This window comes from Herpailurus yagouaroundi, unplaced genomic scaffold (assembly GCF_014898765.1).
Source record: "Herpailurus yagouaroundi ecotype Mexico unplaced genomic scaffold, PumYag 202, whole genome shotgun sequence".
NCBI classification, from domain to species: Eukaryota; Metazoa; Chordata; class Mammalia; order Carnivora; family Felidae; genus Herpailurus; species Herpailurus yagouaroundi.
In genome coordinates this window covers 7851588-7868648 of record NW_024412433.1, presented here as the reverse complement: position 1 = coordinate 7868648, position 17061 = coordinate 7851588, and the positions used below count along the sequence as shown (strand labels likewise).

The 17061-nt window shown below is 40.2% G+C and overlaps 1 protein-coding gene across 4 annotated transcripts in view; it reads left to right on the top strand.

The window, feature by feature from the left end:
* Positions 1-17061, top strand: part of DIS3L2 (DIS3 like 3'-5' exoribonuclease 2) — a 354030-nt gene that overhangs the window by 69100 nt on the left and 267869 nt on the right. For all 4 annotated transcript variants that reach the window (XM_040450689.1, XM_040450690.1, XM_040450687.1 and 1 more), the window contains one exon: positions 5861-5962. In XM_040450689.1, coding sequence (XP_040306623.1) covers positions 5861-5962 — 102 coding nt within the window. The remainder of the gene's footprint in view (positions 1-5860; positions 5963-17061) is intronic.

The window sequence follows — 17061 nt, the reverse complement described above, 5'->3', positions numbered from 1 at the left end:
GTAGTTGTGTCACAATAACTTTTAAGACCTATTCCCAAGCTCAGTTTAGTTCTTTTTTTCTTGTTCTACAGAAGCCAAGGATTCACATTTGTTTCTCAAGTTCAGTCTTACCACTTGGATTAGATAAAAAGTATCACTGGCATGTTACATTGTTCTCTCTGAATCCTATTCTGTTCCTGTGATGGGATGTGCTAGATATGCTGACCCTCATACTTTGATTGTATAATTGAGGGTCAGCTTTGTGGCATAACTTACCAGCAGGAGTAGTTTTTATCGTTCAGTGGAAACACTGTTTACATGGTGTTAGGATTCTCAAGTTTGCTCATAAGATGAAAATCACATTCAGTAATCATAAAAATTACCCATGAATACTCTTAGGAATATGCCTTGTTGGAGACAGATAATCTCTCAGTAAATCCAGCATAACTAGCATTTTCTCTACATTAGAAAGAATTACCATTTATTTGTTGGCATACCAGTTGAAGGAGCTTGATTATAATGGGGGCCCCGGTGTATGAAAAACATGGAGTTTTAAGCACGAGAATCATACCCTGTGCAGTAAGGAGTTCATCCTGAGAGACACCTGGGAGCTGAGCAGATTATAAATCTCCTGTCTCCTGTGTTCACTGAAGTTTGCTGTCATCGATTGGAATGTTAAGGGGAGCTCCACAGAACCTTTTGAAAATTTTATTGCTTATTTTCTTTCTTCTCTGAATACACAGTATTGAATTTCCCTGAGTTGGATCCATGTTAGGCTGGTTCCTAAGAGGTGTGGGGCCCAGGACAAGAATACAAATGGAGGCATGCATACTTTATAATAATAAATATTTAAGAGTATAAATCAAACTAGCAAACTGTTAACACATTCATAACAAATAAAATATATTTCTTGCCAAAAATACCTCTGTGTACCTGGGTTCAAATGTAGAATTCTCATACTCCTTGGAGCTCCATGCTGAAGTGTGGGTGCATGGAGAGGGTCCACCTCTGGCCTACCCTTCTTCCCTTCCCAGTCCTGTCTTCCCTCTTTGCTGCCCGCCCACCTCCCCCATCAGTGAGGGTGCTTGCATGCACTTATGTGAGCATCTTATCATATCCCACATGTCCAAGTTCTTTCCACGTGCCTTGGAAATACCTGTCCTTTAGCCACCTGTCAAGTCCAATGGGTGCCACCAGTGACTGTGGTCTGCCTTCGGGCAGACAGACCTGGGGAAGATGCCTGTGTATGCCCTGGAAGTGAACTTGGAGCTGATTACCCCAGGGAGCTCATCTGTTTGGCCCTTAGAATTCCCTGCTTATGGAGAGGAGTGTGACTGGAGAAGGGCCAGAGTAAAGGTCCTCTAAAATGTGGGGCCTAGTTAGGTTCCTGTGATTTAAATTCATATGACCTAAATTTGCAAATGATGTGTTGCCACAGTTTAATTTGGCTTGTTAAAGGAAGTTAAGAAGCAAAAGTTATTGATGTTTCAAAAGCCCAAGTTGTTCTCCTACTTGAAATTGTATTTTTGGCATGTCCTATTAAGAATCTTTTAGACAGTTGTGATATTAGGATTGGCTTATTTTTATGCCTCTTTTATTCTCTTATTTGGCACTAATGGAGTAGTAATATTGTCTCAGAGGGTAAAAAAGTGCTGAATGATTCACCTTTAAGTAACTAAGAACTGACTGCAAAAGCTCTATCAAAGCCTAGTTGTAAGTTTTGGTTGTAGATACGGGAACAGTCCTGCGTTCTAGTTTTGTGGGGTTTCTTGGTCAGCTTAAGTTTTTAGAGGCATTATAGAAAGTATTGAGGAGGGAGATAGTGGAGGCAATAAATTGCATGTAGATAAACCCCACAACCACCATTGGTCTGGATTTATGAGCATAAGTAGCTCATGTCCATGTCGAGTATGAACTGGAAAAATGCTCGCAGGTGGACTAGGAGTAGGATGTCAGAACCAGGGACTGAATGTTACTGTCCCCTGCTTTAGCATGGAGAGTAAAGACAGGAATTGATAGTAAAGAAGATGTAGCCCCGACCCTGATGATAGGAAATTGAAGAGTTTTCTTATTTGTAAAACAAGGGGTGGATTAGATTGTCTAATGTTTCTTACAACTTAAAAATTCCAAATTCTGGGGCGCCTGGGTGGCGCAGTCGGTTGAGCGTCCGACTTCAGCCAGGTCACGATCTCGCGGTCCGCGGGTTCGAGCCCCGCGTCGGGCTCTGGGCTGATGGCTCGGAGCCTGGAGCCTGTTTCCGATTCTGTGTCTCCCTCTCTCTCTGCCCCTCCCCCGTTCATGCTCTGTCTCTCTCTGTCCCAAAAATAAATAAAAACGTTGAAAAAAAAATTAAAAAAAAAAAATTCCAAATTCTAATTTAAATTTCTAAAGTTTTTGGAGATAACAAAAATACACTAGGTTTGATTATTTAGGTTCTTACTAACTTTAAAAACTAAGTTGTGAACTTACACAATGTCATTTGCTGTGTTAAAATGTCTACTTAAGTCAATAGGCTAAGAACAGTAATTCATCATCACTTGTTTTTTTTTTTAAATTATTTTTAACGTGTATTTATTATTATTGAGAGACAGAGAGACACAGAGCATGAACAGGGGAGGGGTAGAGAGAGGGGGAGACACAGAATCTGAAGCAGGCTCCAGGCTCTGAGCTGTCAGCACAGAGCCCGACGTGGGGCTTGAACTCACGAACTGCGAGATCATGACCTGAGCCGAAGTTGGTCGCCTAACCAAGTGAGCCACCCAGGCGCCCCATCATCACTTGGTTTTAATAAAGTACTTCATTTTGGGGGCTGTTGACTTAGGTTCATTATAATTTCTACTGATAGAAAGTTGATTTTCATTTTCTTTTGACAAAGCCAAAATACATGGGACAAGTCACTTATGTATGTACCTGCCAGCCTCCTGGAGTTCTCAGTAAAAGTAAGATACAGAGTTAGAATAAAACCATGTGACTTTAAAGCAAACCAAGATAAATTGGTATTATTGAGATGCCTCTTTGTCCTATTTGGAATAGGATAAAGAGGAGAAATAGACTAGATATAGAAACTTGGCTTTTTACAAATAACATAAGCTCCATTCTGAATATGTTGGTGTAAGAAGTTTTATAACTTTTTTGTGCATCTTGTCATGGGAGGCACCCTTTGAACATCTGTGGAATTTATTTGGCCCAAAGGGAGCTATTGCATCAATAGGGAATGCTCTTGGTTGTCCTCCCCCCTCCAAAGCCTCCTAAGTATTTTTTTTTAACGTTTATTTTAGAGAGAAAGAGAGAGAGAACACACATGTGCGTCCATGCAACTGGGGGAGGGGCAGACAGAGGGGGGTACAGGCAACCTGAAGCAGGCTCCATGCCGATAGCACAGAGCCCAGTACAGGGCTTGAACTCGCAAACCGCAAGATCATGACTTGAGCCAAAGTCGGATGCTTAACCGACCTAACTACCCACGCGCCCCTGCTAAGTATTTACTTAGATTACCCCCAGATCCCTTTATATTTCCTCTAGGGTTGTTCATTAGTCAGTTTTTTTTCCCTACTCTTTCTGGGTGTGGGTGGGTAGAGCTACTCTTTGGAATTCAAATAAAGAACTGAACTCTTTGGCCTTTAAAAGTAGTCAAGGGCGTGCCTGGATGGCCCAGTCGGTTAAGCACCCTCCTCAGCTCTCTCCCTCTCTCCCCTCCCCAAAAATAAACAAACATTAAAACAATTTTTTTAAGTTGTCAAGTGGGGGTGAATCAAACTTTTAAAAAAAATTTTTTTTAATGTTTGTTTATTTCTGAGACAGAGCATGAGTGAGGGAGGGGCAGAGAGAGAGGGAGACGCAGAATGTGAAGCAGGCTCCAGGCTCTGAACTGTCAGCACAGAGTCCGACGGGGGCTTGAACTCACAAACCGTGAGATCATGGCCTGAGGCGAAGTCGGTCGCTCAACCGACTGTGCCACCCAGGAGCCCCAGAATCAAACTTTTAATATTGAGCTGTTCCCAAGTTTACTGTCTTTAAAATAAGAGGTTCTGCAACAGGTACAGGGTTTTGTAAGAGCTGAGTAGTGATGCAATACCTGTAGATTTGTATATTGTTTGAGGTTTTGTGGTTTTTTTTTTTTTTTTTTTTTTTTTTGTATACTGTCTGCTTTTCTTGGTTTCTTGGGATGGAAATATGACAATACCAGTATCTTACCATCTTAAATCTTTGCGCTAAGGGTGGTGTACCTGCTTATGAAAGAGACGTGTCGTTCCATATGTTTTGACACGTGATAATGGGTTGGGATGACCTCCAGACAGCTCTCTTTTCATCCCAGGGAAGTTGGAGAGGTCCTGTCGCTATGTAAATTGCAGAAGGCAGCAGTTGGTGGTGATGTGCCACACTTCAGTTGTTCACTCTCCGTTTATTGGTTGTTTCTTCCTTGTATCTGTGAGAAGCTCGACGTGAGGTTAACAGCAGTAACTGTCTATGTGGCTAACACAGTAGCGGTACCTCAGGGACTAGGGTGGGTCAGGTTTGGCAACCTGTGTAGGCCACAGCTGTGAGCCCATGGTTAGATTGGAAATTGAACAGAAAAACTGTTCTAAAAGGTCTCTAATGGCTTGTAATTGGAAACTATAAAAAATGCTGACTGCCTAGAGTCCCATTTTTGGTGGTGGTGGGACAAGTTTGGTGAATTGGGGATGCTCATTTCAGTTTTAACTGAAATGTTATAGTAATCGCCTTTAGCTCGTTGAGTGTTAAATCTTATCGAATCAAGTGCCTCTATTAGCAAATTTTGAGTGGTGGTTTCTATGCCTGTTTGCTATTATTTCCTTTAAGAAAAATAAATATTTTATTTCTCTTTTATTTTCTGAAAAGAAGCACTCCATATAAACCTTCAGAAGGATAAAAGGATTCGAGTACATGTTTGCCTGTTTGTTGATGAAACGTTTTAAAAATGCTTCATTTTTTTTCATGGACCCTTACTGCTGAAGGGGTGGTTTTCCTTAGCTCTCTTTTCCATCTGAGTGTTTTTTGCAAAGTAATTTGGCTTACTAGGAAGACTCTGGCCTCTGTGTAAGTTTAGTAGTTGATACCTGGGGAGTTCACTAGGGCTTTACTGCTTTAAGTGGGTTATTTGTAAGCATGTGGTCAAGGATGTAGGTGTCCCGTGCTTTGTGTTCACAGGGGGTGAGGGAGGGGGGTCCAAGTTCACCCTGCTCCTCAGTCAGACAGGTGGAGGAGTGTGAGAATGCTTCATGAATCTCCTGTCCCTTTCCTTTCCTTCTTTGTCTTCTACTTAGGTCTCCATCAAAACAACCATACTTTGCTTTCTGTGCCACTTGCCCGGGGGCGGGGGAGGAGTATGATTTTTCTAGTTCCTTCCTTGGAGAACCCAATTCCTAGAGCTGGTTGCTGCTCCTGCCCCCAGTTGGTTTTCTTGGGGGATTATATTTTATTGTTCTTCTGTTTGCTTGCAAATTGGCTACTTTTTACCCTTCTTTGATACTTAAAAAAAATTCAGTTAGTGTAGAAAATGTATCATCATGCTTTATGTCAAACAAGAAAGGATCACTTACTCCTTTCTCATTCCAATTAGGAAAGCATGCAGCCTCAGTTTTTTGTGTTCTATATTTTTGTTTGTTTTTGGTCTGCCTATAGGAGATCTTCCCTTATATTTAAAAAAATGTTTTTTAACATTCTGTTAACCTGCTCTTATATGTTCATCCCCATTTCTGCTAGTTCCAAAGACTGATTTCCCACTAGGTCTGTTTGTGGCTGTGTACTAGTATTCTTGTTAGGTCAGTGGACAGTTTGTAGAGTTCACAACTTTTAAACCAAGGAAGTAAGTTTTGGTTCCAGGCCTTGGTAAGGTGACTGTTTTCTCTCTCCAACCTAGGATGGTGATCGAGACATTTTTATTGATGGTGTTGTTGCTCGTAATAGAGCCTTGAATGGGGATCTGGTGGTTGTGAAGCTGCTTCCAGAAGAGCAGTGGAAGGTAAGTTAAAATTTCCTTTTCTAATAATAGAGTCCTCGGGGCCTTTTCATTCCATGGTGCATCGGGGAGACATCATAAACTGAAGCAGTCATGGACTCTTCTAAGAAGCAGGCCATGGAATGCTGGGAACTTAGAAGCATCTGATGGGCAGACAGCTAATGATTTGAGTTGTTCTCCTTGCTCCCTCCCTTGTGACCTGTCTTCCCTTCACATGCCTTGCATTGGTTTCTGGTAATTTTTAGGACAGAATAAAAGCTTGCAGGGCACATTCAAACTTGATATGTATTATTTTCCCACATTAAATACTGGGAGAACTGGAAAGACAAAGTCATGGGGAGGGTGGCAGTCTTCATACATTCTTGCTGCCTCTATGGGAAAACTCAGGCAACACATACCTAGTTCTGTAGTGTCCAGTTTGGTGATTGGGCTTCCTTTGGCAGACAAAAATACTCTTTTTATAAAACAGAGATCTGGTGGCAGAGGAAATGTTTTCAACATGAGAATATTCTGGGTTTCATTCTCCATATATGTCTGTCAATTGAAAAGAAAGATGTGGTTTTTGACTAATATTTTTTTTTTTATTAAAAAATTTTTTTAATGTTTATTTTTGAGAGACAGAGACAGTGTGAGTCAGGGAGGGACAGAGAGAGAGGGAGACACAGAATCCAAAGCAGGTTCTAGGCACTGAGCTGTCAGCAAAGAGCCTGACGTGGGGCTCAAACCTGTGAACCGTGAGATCATGACCTGAGCTGAAGTCATATGCTTAACTGACTGAGCCACCCAGGTGCCCCTTGACCATTATTTTAAATAAGAGTCAGGCACTGGAATCATTTATAGTAGCAGTTTCTTTGAATTGTCATGTAGAACTGGCAACTTGTGTGTCTAAGTCTGGATTTTTCTTTGTAGCATTTATTCATAGCATCTTTTATTTGGCTCAGTTCATCGGTATTGAGGAATATGGTGTTGTCTTCATTGAGTGGTACTATAGGAAATAATAGAGTGGGCTTTTTCGGCTTGGGTTTGAATCCCTTTCTGCAGCTCATCTGTATAACTTTGGGTGAATTATATAACCTCTCTGTGCCTCAAATGCTTCATCTGTAAAATGGGAATAATCATAGTACCTACTTCAGACGTTTGTGATGAGGATTAAATGAGAATATACATGTAAGGATCTTAGAATGGTGCCTAACCCATGGTAGCAGCTCAAGAAATGTTGGTTTTTATTATTAGCTTTTCCAGAAATGGGGGAAGCACTACCTTATCTCAGAGCTTTGTTGAGATATAAATTCAATTTGTGTTTTATTCGACAGGGCTGGAGTAACTGAGTTAGACCTATATGCCAGGGATTTGTAGGGTGTAGGGATGTTAATAATGATCACGATAGACATAGTTCTTTCTTTTTTTTAATCTTTTTTCAACGTTTTTATTCAGTTTTGAGAGAGACACAGAGCATGAGTGGGGGAGGGGTAGAGAGAGAGAGGGAGATACAGAATCTGAAACAGGTTCCAGGCTCCAAGCTCTTAGCACAGAGCCAGACACAGGGCTGGAACTCACGAGCCATGAGATCATGATGTGTGCCGAAGTAATTCGCTTAACTGACTGAGCCACCCAGGTGCCCCATGATAGACATAGTTGTTAACCCTTATGGAGCTTTTAGTCTGACGGGGAGTGCAGGAAGAGACAGATACTAATAATACACAAATTTAAGGATAATTATAGTTAATGCTGTGAAGTTAAGTGAAGAGTATTTTATGACGGTTAGTTATCCTAGTCCTGATACCCCCAGCCCACCCCCAGTTGCTGCCAATTGTGGCTGTAGTCTCCTCCCTTGATTCTCCAAAAGCACAGCTAAGAGTTGGTTCCAAGTCCTAGGAACATAGATTGATTTAGGCCACTTTCTCTTTTCTGGAAAGCGTCATCTAGCACAGTGTTGACCATATCTAAGAAGGCAAGAGGAGTGCATTAGGGCCTGATCAAACTAAAGGAAGTATTCCTGGAGGTCATTTGAGGGAGTAAAGAGGCAGAATTAGAGTGAAGATGATCCGAAGAAGGAACACAAAAAGGTGATGGTTTCCTTTAACTCAAGGAGTGAGAATGGGCAGAATAGAAAGAAATAGAAGAGTAGTTAGCAAATTGGGTGAGTCTGGCGCTGACCGGAACGTGTAAGATGTTGACTGATTGAAGAATAGGAATGGAGAGCATATAGTAGAGCACCTGTTGAGCTCTACAGAGGTGGACGAGGTTGATTAAAAAAGAGCAAGGCCAAGTTGCCTAGCATCCTTCCTACCTTGGCTGCAGCAGGGGATGGCTAAAAAAACCCAAACATGAATAAATAAGTTAGTTGCATTATTTTCCCTGTTTTGCACCTCCTTTGTATTTAAGACCAGCAGGCACAGCCTTTCCTGGTATTGTATGAACCACTCTTGCTTTGGATAGAAAGCCTAGGAAGATGAGGGTAGGTTGGAGGTGAAAGTGTTTGTTGTTGTCATGTTCTAGAAGGACAGCTTAGGACTTGGGGATTCTTACTTCTGCCTTGGTGCCTTTGCTTCTAGACAAAAACCTATACCTCCTTTAAGACTCAACACAGCCAAGTTGTGTTTTTTCCCAAGAGGCCTAAGTTTGTGATTTTGTAATTCCTAGGTCACTGGAGCTAGTTAAGCAGATAAGAATTTACTGAAATTCTTATAGTGCTCCCACAGTCAGTATATTCAGACTACATAGACACAGCTTGCTGTTTTTCTATTTTACGGTTAATATCTAAAGGCAGAAGAGATTAAGGGCCATATGGGAGTTTTAAGCCAGGGAGTGACATGGTCTTATTTAGCCAAAAATCACTCTGGCTGCTATTTGGAGAATAGAATGTAGTGGGGGCAATTGTGCATTGGCGTGGCCAGTTAGGAGGTATATGCCGGGCCGTGATAGTGAAGGTGCAGAGAGGTAGAGATACATTTTGAAAGTAGAGCTAATGGGACTTGAAGATAGATTTGAGGAGTAGGGTTAATGAAAGCAGGGAATGAAGGATTAAGGTTCTGGTTTAAGCAAAATGGGTGAACATGATGTCATTAATTTGAAATGAGGAATGGTAGCATGTTTGGGTACAAAAATTATTAGTTCTGCTTGGCCATGTTAAGTTTTAATTTCTTTTCAGACATGTTAATAGAGATGTTGAGAATATATGGAGGCGTAGATGGTTCATTACTCATAAATTCTATTAAGTTATGGAAGAAATAATCCCGATTCTACACAAACACTTCCAGAAGATGCAAGAGGAGGAAACCTTTCCCAACTTCTAAGAAGGCAGCATTGCCTTAATATCAAAACCAGGAAAAGACATTGTAAGAGAAGAAAGCTATAGACCAGTACTCCTCACAAACATGGTTGAAAAAGTCCTCAACAAAATATTAGCCAATAGAATCCAACAACATATTATACTAAAAGGGTAATATAGCATGAGCAAATGGGGTTTATCTCAGGAGTGCAAAGTTTAATATTTGAAAAGCAATTTCATGTAATTCACCTAGTTAACAGACCAAACTTACCATATTTCATTTGAATGCCATCATTTCAATAGATGCAGAAAATACAATTGACAGAAGTCGACAATAATTCATAATAAAAAATCACAGCAAACTAGAAATAAAAGAGTACTTCCTCAATTTGGCAAAGAACATCTAGGAGATACTTATAACTAACACCATTCTTAGTAAGAAGAAAGGCTAAATGCTTTTCCTCCAATATTGGGAATGAGGTAAGGATGTCCCTTCTCATCCCTTTTATTCAACACTGTACTGGAGATTCTAGCCAGTACAGTAAAGCAATAGGGGAGAAAAGCATTTGGATTGGAAAGGAAGAAGTAAAATTGTATTTAATCTCAGACTATATGATTTTCTATATATAAAATCCTAAGGAATCTACAAAAAGCTGCTAGAACTAATAAGTGAGATTAGGTTGAAGGCCAGAAGGTTGATATAAAAAATCAATTGTACTTATATATATTAACAATGAGAAATTGGAAATTTCAAAATTTATTAAAGTATCTTTTTCATAGGATCAAAATTATGATATACTGAGGGAAAAATGTGACCAAAGATGTGTAAGACATGTACACTAAAACTATAAACGTTTTATAGTTTATAAACTGAGAAAAATTACATAAGGTCTCAGTAAATGGTGAAAAATATCATGCTCATGAATTAAAAGACTCAGTATTGCTAAGATACCAATTCTATTCAGATCGATAGATGGATTCATCACAATCCCAAAGGAAATTGTAGCAGGCTTCTTTATAGATGTTAACAAGCTGATGTTAAGATTTATATAGTTGTGCAAAGGACCTAGGATAGCCAAAACAAAGAAGAACAAAATTGGAGGCTGTCTATCACCTGATTTCAAGACTTACTATAAAGCTCTGATAGTCAAACTGTGTGGTAATGTCAAGATAGACATATAAATTGATGGAACAGAGTAGAGAGGCCTGAAGTAGACCCACACATACATGATTATTTGATTTTCTACAATGGTGCCAAAATAATTTGGTGGGGAAAAGATCTCTTTTCAACAAATGTGCTATTACAATTGTGTAGCCATATGAAAAATAATGAACTTTGACCCTTACCTTGTACCATATACAGAAATTAACTTGAAGTGGACTGTAGATATAAATGTTTGTGTAAAAACTATAAACTTTTTATAAGAAAAAGGCGAAATTTTTAGTGATCGTAGATTTAACAAATATTTCTTAAATATGAAGCATAAAAGAAATAATAAATTTGACTTTATTAAAATTATAAACTTTTGCTCTTTAATAAACACTGTTACAAAAAGGCAAAACATTTATCTGACCAAAGATTTTTATTATCTAGACTATAAAGAACTCTTTTAGTCAATAACAGGCAGCCTATTTAAAAACTGTATTAAAGATTTGAGAGATACTTTACTAAATAAGATATATGGATAGCAGATAAGCATAGGAAAAGATGCTTGACATAGTCATTAAGAAAATACAAATTAAAAGCACAAGATACAACTATAAAATCTCTAGAATGGCTGATGTTAACAAGACTGACCATAACCAGTGTTGGCAAGGGTGTGGAGCAGCTGGAACCCTCATGCACTGCTGGTGGGAATATAAATGGTATATTCACTTTGGAACACAGTTTGACAACTTATGAAAAAGTTAAGTGTATACTTAACATGACCCAGCCATTCCACTCCATTCCTGGATACTTACCTTGGAGAAATGAAGGCATTTGTCTGCATAAAGACTTACATATGAGTTCATAGCCGCTTTTTTGGTAATAGCCCCAAACTGGAAACAGCCCAAATGTCCGAAGGCATGAAAACCAATTTTGCTATACCTATTCAACAAATACAACTCAGCAGTTAAAAAAAAAAAAAAATCAATGGAGTATTGATACATGCAGCAACATGGACAAATCTCAAAATAAATTATGATGGATGAAAGAAGCTAAGCAAAAAAGATTACACTTTGTATGAGTCCATTTATATAAAACTCTAGAAAATACAAACTAATTTGTATGAACAAAAGGCAGATCATTGGTTGCTTGGGGCAGGAGTAAGAAAGATAGATTACCAAGGGGCCTCAAGGGAGCTTTGGGAGTGATGGACATATTCATTATCTTGATGGGATAGTTTCATAATTGTGTATGTATGTCAAAGCCAATCAATTTGTGTACTTTAAATATATGTAATTGTTTTTTTTTTATATTTTGGAGAGAGAGTGAGCAGGGGAGAAGGGCAGAGGAGGAGGAGGAGGAGGAGGAGGAGAGAGAGAGAGAGGGAGAGAGAGAGAGAATCTTAATCAGCTTCTATGTTCAGTGTGGAGTCTGACGCGGGGTTTGATTCCCTGACCCTGGGATCATGACCTGAGCCAAAATCAAGAGTTGGATGCTCAAATGCCTGAGCCACCCAGGTGCCCTTAAATATATGCAGTTTATTGTATGTCAGTTATACCTCAGTAAAGCCGTAAAAAATAACTGAAAATAAAGAAACAATAAGATATTTGGACAAATGAGCCTGGAGCTCCAAGGAAAGATTGAAGCTAGAGATGTAAATTTGGGAGTCATCAGCAGATACGTAATGTCAAATCCGAGGTAGTGGATGAGATCACTTAAAGAGTATAGCTAAAGAAAAGAAGGCTGAGTACCGAGTTCTTGGGTAAGCCAGCATTTAGAGGTCAGCTGACGAGACTGTGGAGAGACCTGGGCCCCTGGACAAGGAGGCTTTGAAACATGGTGGTTAACTTTCATCTGTGTCTAAAGCAGAAATCAATGAAATTGAAAACAGAAAAACAAATATTAGTTCTGTAATAAAATCAGTAAATCAATAAACCTCAAGTACAGCTGACAAAAATAGAAGTCACAGGTCACCAATACCAGGAATGAAATCGGGAATATCACATATCACAAACATTAAAAAGATAATTTTTGAAAAACAAAACAAAAATTTCAGCTGTGCTTGGTTTAGGGAACAGGCTGACGCAGAGGGGCAGAGGTGCAGAGAAATGGGTGTCCACAGACTCAGACTTTCATGGTCCATGTGGTCTGCTCAAATCTAGGAAGGCATTTTTTGATCTACCGGATCCTGAGCCCTTTCTCATGAACAGGGATTGGTATGGATACAGAGAAAAGCCTAGACGGGCAAGGAGGACCCTTTGAGTTGCTGGCAGTTGATTAAGGGAGATGACCGAGGGACTGCCTTGGTGTGTGCGTAGGCCCTTGTCAGCTGTCAGCAGGTTTGAAATGTAGAGGATGGTCCAGGGTTCCTTGACTTACTCGTTTTCTGTGGAGCTCCTAAGGATCTTCACAGTGACTGCCTGATAATTGCTTTTTATATGAAAGTCAGCCCCACTAGGTATGTCTCTTGGGCCTCATTACTTAGAGTATTTCATAGCTTCCCATTCTGAAGCGGGAAGCCTTGCTGGCTGTAGCCCACCTGTCACAGTTGTTGGTGACAGGGTCAAACTAGAGAGAAGAGAATATTCAGACTGTCCTCAAGCATCCCTGACATGTAGAATATAAACATCTCAAAGCATACTGGCCAATTGTATTACAGGTTTGTTAGTACAAAAGCATATTGTTGTCAGAGGAATCTGTAGTCAATGGTGTGAGCAAATGTGAATTAATTGGATTATTCATCTTTGCTTCTTTATGCTTGTTGTGCTCACCCCCTCTTGGGTATGTAAACTACAGGGCCTTTGGGGTTTTAGAAAAAACAACAATTCTTTTAGCTGTAGTAGTAAATAGTCAATTTATTTCACAGCATGTTTTTTGGCAAAATAGATAGCTGTTAAAGAATCAAGCTGTGAGGCAATCATAAAAAATAATTTGCTCTTATATAACAATTTTAATTTTAGAATTCTTCCACTTTTGTAGTATATATATGTAGTTTTTATTACAGACATCTAATGAAGGATAGTTGAGGGACAAAAGATAGTTTCTTCACTTTGTCAATTGGGACATTAAGTGACTTGTTTAGGAACTGGAAGTTTTTGGCAGGGCCAGGGAGCAGAATCCAGATCTCATGACTTTCAGCTTCTTCCTCTTCTAGGGTTTCTTTTTTCTTTTGTGTGAGTGTGTGCATGTGTGTGTATTTTTCTAGGCTGAGGGTCTGGTTTTCCTCAGATTTTCAAAGCGGGGGGAGACCTGTCCTCCAAATGATTAGGAGCTGTTTCACAGGTCCTGACGATTCTGCCCAGAACTGCACCAGGTACCTGTTGGCTTCTCATCCTGCACCCTGTTCTGTGCTAGATCCTGGAGGTTCAGCCTGGGAAAGGTCACAGGCTTTGCTGTTAAGGAGCTCGTAGGCTGGATGGGATGGGGATGGGAACAACTGTAGTATGGTTTGCAAAATAGAAAGAAATACATGTCATTATGGGGCACCAAACTCTTATGAGAGGACTGGAGAAGGTTTCCTAGAGGAGGTTCCATCTGCACTAAGGTTTGAAGATGGGATGGGGCGCCTGGGTGGCTCAGTTGGTTAAGTGTCTGACTTCGGCTCAGGTCATGATCTCACAGTTCATTGGTTTGAGCCCCACATCGGGCTCTGTGCTGACAGCTCAGAGCCTGGAGCCTGCTTCGGATTTTGTGGGTCTCTCTCTCTCTGACACTTTCTCTCTCTCTCTCTCTCTCTCAGAAATAAGTAAACATTAAAAAAAGTTAAAAGAGAAAGAAGATGGGAAGGGAGAAGAGAGGTTTTGTTTTGTTTTAGGATGAGAATGACTTGGGTTGAGAATGATTTGGCAAGAGAGGATTGTGAAAATTTCCACTTTCAGGGAGGAACACGTGGAGTAAGGCTCTCTGTCCCTGCTGTGCCATCGGCTGAGTGCGGCCCTCCCAACTCTCCTAGAGACTGGTAAAAAAAACTTCTCCAGTCCCTGCCTTCCAAGAAGACCAACAGCCTTGTGGGCCAGCCCCCCCCCGCCCCCCCCCACCCATTTTAAGTTTATTTTGAGAGAGAGAGGGAGAGGCAGGGAGAGAGAGAATCCCAAGCATGCTCTGCACTGTCAATGCAGAGCTTGACGTGGGACTCAAACCCATGAACCACAAGATCATGGCCTGAGCCAAAATCAAGAGTGGGATGCTCAACCAGCTGAGCCACCCAGGCGCCCCTGGCCTCGGCCCCTTTTGCAGAAGCCCCACAGATACTGCTCTTTGCTCTGTAAACACTCCCTTTGCCATTTATTTGATCTTCACCCTGCCTCTTGCATTCTCTTTTCCTTTTCTTCCCTTTGTCCCATTAAGTTCATCTCCATAATCATTAAACAACTTTGTCCTTCATCTTTTTTGTTAACTATAATAAGTTTAACCTGTTATTTTCCTTCTTTTAGTAGCCCAATATAGTGCATCACAAATATATAAACCCTGCGGATGTTGGATGATTGCTAACTTTTTAGGGCTTGCTATGTACCAGGAACTATATTTAATGCATCATACCACTCTTTAGTCTGCTGTTGTCTCTATTCCAGTTTTGTGAATGAGAAACTTGAGTCTTAGCTTACACATTTTACTTATTTAGGGAATGTATAACTAGAGAATGACAGAGTTGGGATTCAGATTCACATCTCTGAATTTCATGAGCTCATTATTATTTGTTATTTCAGAGATAAAAAGAAGAGAGTTATTGGATATGTAGATAGAAATTGTCAAGTATCATAAAAATCAGCATAAATCCAGGAAATAGTAATATATACCTTAGCATTAGGTAGTATCTTGAGTTCCCATCGTGGGTAAAGAGGATAATTGTATCAGTTGAAATGACCAAAGGCTTAGTATTAATTCTTAGAAAATAGCTGCTTTAGAAAAAATTAATTAGAATTCTAGTGGTTCTGTCTTAAGACTAGAGAGGCATGATAGCTTCTTATGAAGGCAGGTGTTGGGAATGTGCCATAACCTTACCAGACATCTGCTCTAGATAGCGGATCAGATACTGAGAGAGCTGACCCAATTATAAAGTTACCTCAAGAGCTACAGCCTGCTGAACAAGGGGTTACAGACCCAGCTGTCATCCTGACCTGAGAGTAGATCACAAACTCGTGGGGCATGTGGCACAGGTGTTCAGAAGGCAGGTAGGCAGTTGCCATGGTAGAGGTGGGTCCTTCTCTGACAGAGACATAGGACTAATTTCAGAGACATAGGACTCTCTCAATATAAACAGACTGGTGGAGCTGGCCCCTGGGCTGGAGTCAAGGATGCTATTTGATTGCCATGCTAGGAGAATTGGCTAGAGCAGTATTGGGAGCAAGAACCAAAGCAGGAGACCAACCCTGAGAGCCAGAATTCTGGGCCTTTTTTGTGTTGTTGTTGTACCAAAGGAGATTTGGGAGCCCAGAATTAAGGTCTGGTGTTTTGGATCTGGGAGGTGGGTTAAAAGCTAAGGCCTCTTAGAGGAGGAGCCAAAGCTGTTTGAATGTTGCCTACCTTGCTTGATTGCGAACTAGGGTGAGCAGCTTAGTTGATGCAGCCATAGTGAGTGACCCAGGGAAAATCAGAGTAAAGGAGGAGGATAAGAGCATATTAAAATTAGACTGTTCTACAGTGTGAAACAGAAGCTGATTAGCTAAAGAGTCAGAGGTAGATGTCAAGTGAAATTTCTACTCATTCAAAATTAGTTCCTATATTTTTTGTCTGAATATTTAAAACTATAGTAAGAGGGGTGCCTGGGTGGCGCAGTCGGTTAAGCGTCCGACTTCAGCCAGGTCACGATCTCGCGGTCCGTGAGTTTGAGCCCTGCGTCAAGCTCTGGGCTGATGGCTCAGAGCCTGGAGCCTGTTTCCGATTCTGTGTCTCCCTCTCTCTCTGCCCGTCCCCCGTTCATGCTCTGTCTCTCTCTGTCCCAAAAATAAATAAACGTTGAAAAAAAAAATTAAAAAAAAAAACTATAGTAAGAAAGGCTGGAGTCGATTTGATATATTGATAGCCACTGGAAAACTATAATGCTATTCGTTTATCCCTTAGGTATTTGTTGAGAGCACTTGCATCAGACAGAGAGGATATAGTTGGAATAAATCAATTAAGCACTTTGTTAGTGAAGTCTAATTTTCTCTTAGGACAGGATTATTTCACTTAATTTTCAATAGAGCAAAGTCTATGCATGAATTAAGGAGGGTGGAGAAGCAGGGATAATTATTCTGTATTTCTTAACAGGTCTGTTATACAGTTACTAAGAAAACTTACTGTTATGCAAAGATACTTACACTTCAGCAAAGGAATAATAGAAGTACGGATGGGTATTTTAGAAGAGATTGGCACAGAAAGAAAGAACTAATGGGTTTGAAAGAATAAAGGAAGCGTTGATAGGAGTTACTACTCTTGTTCTAAATTAAACAAACAACAAAAAAAATCAAAGTGCACATTTAATCCCTAATTTTCAGTGGCTGTTCCAAACCTTCTTATGGTCACACGAAATCGGTCTCGTACAGTAAATTGTTTCCTTTGACAACTAACTTTTCCTTCAAGTGATTGTTTTAAAGTTTTGTCTTCCAAGTTCTTCTTTAAATATGCATCCATCATACTAGATTATACTTAATCCAGTCTCTTATATAACCACTATCATTTTGGATTGTTCTCAATTCCAGTGGA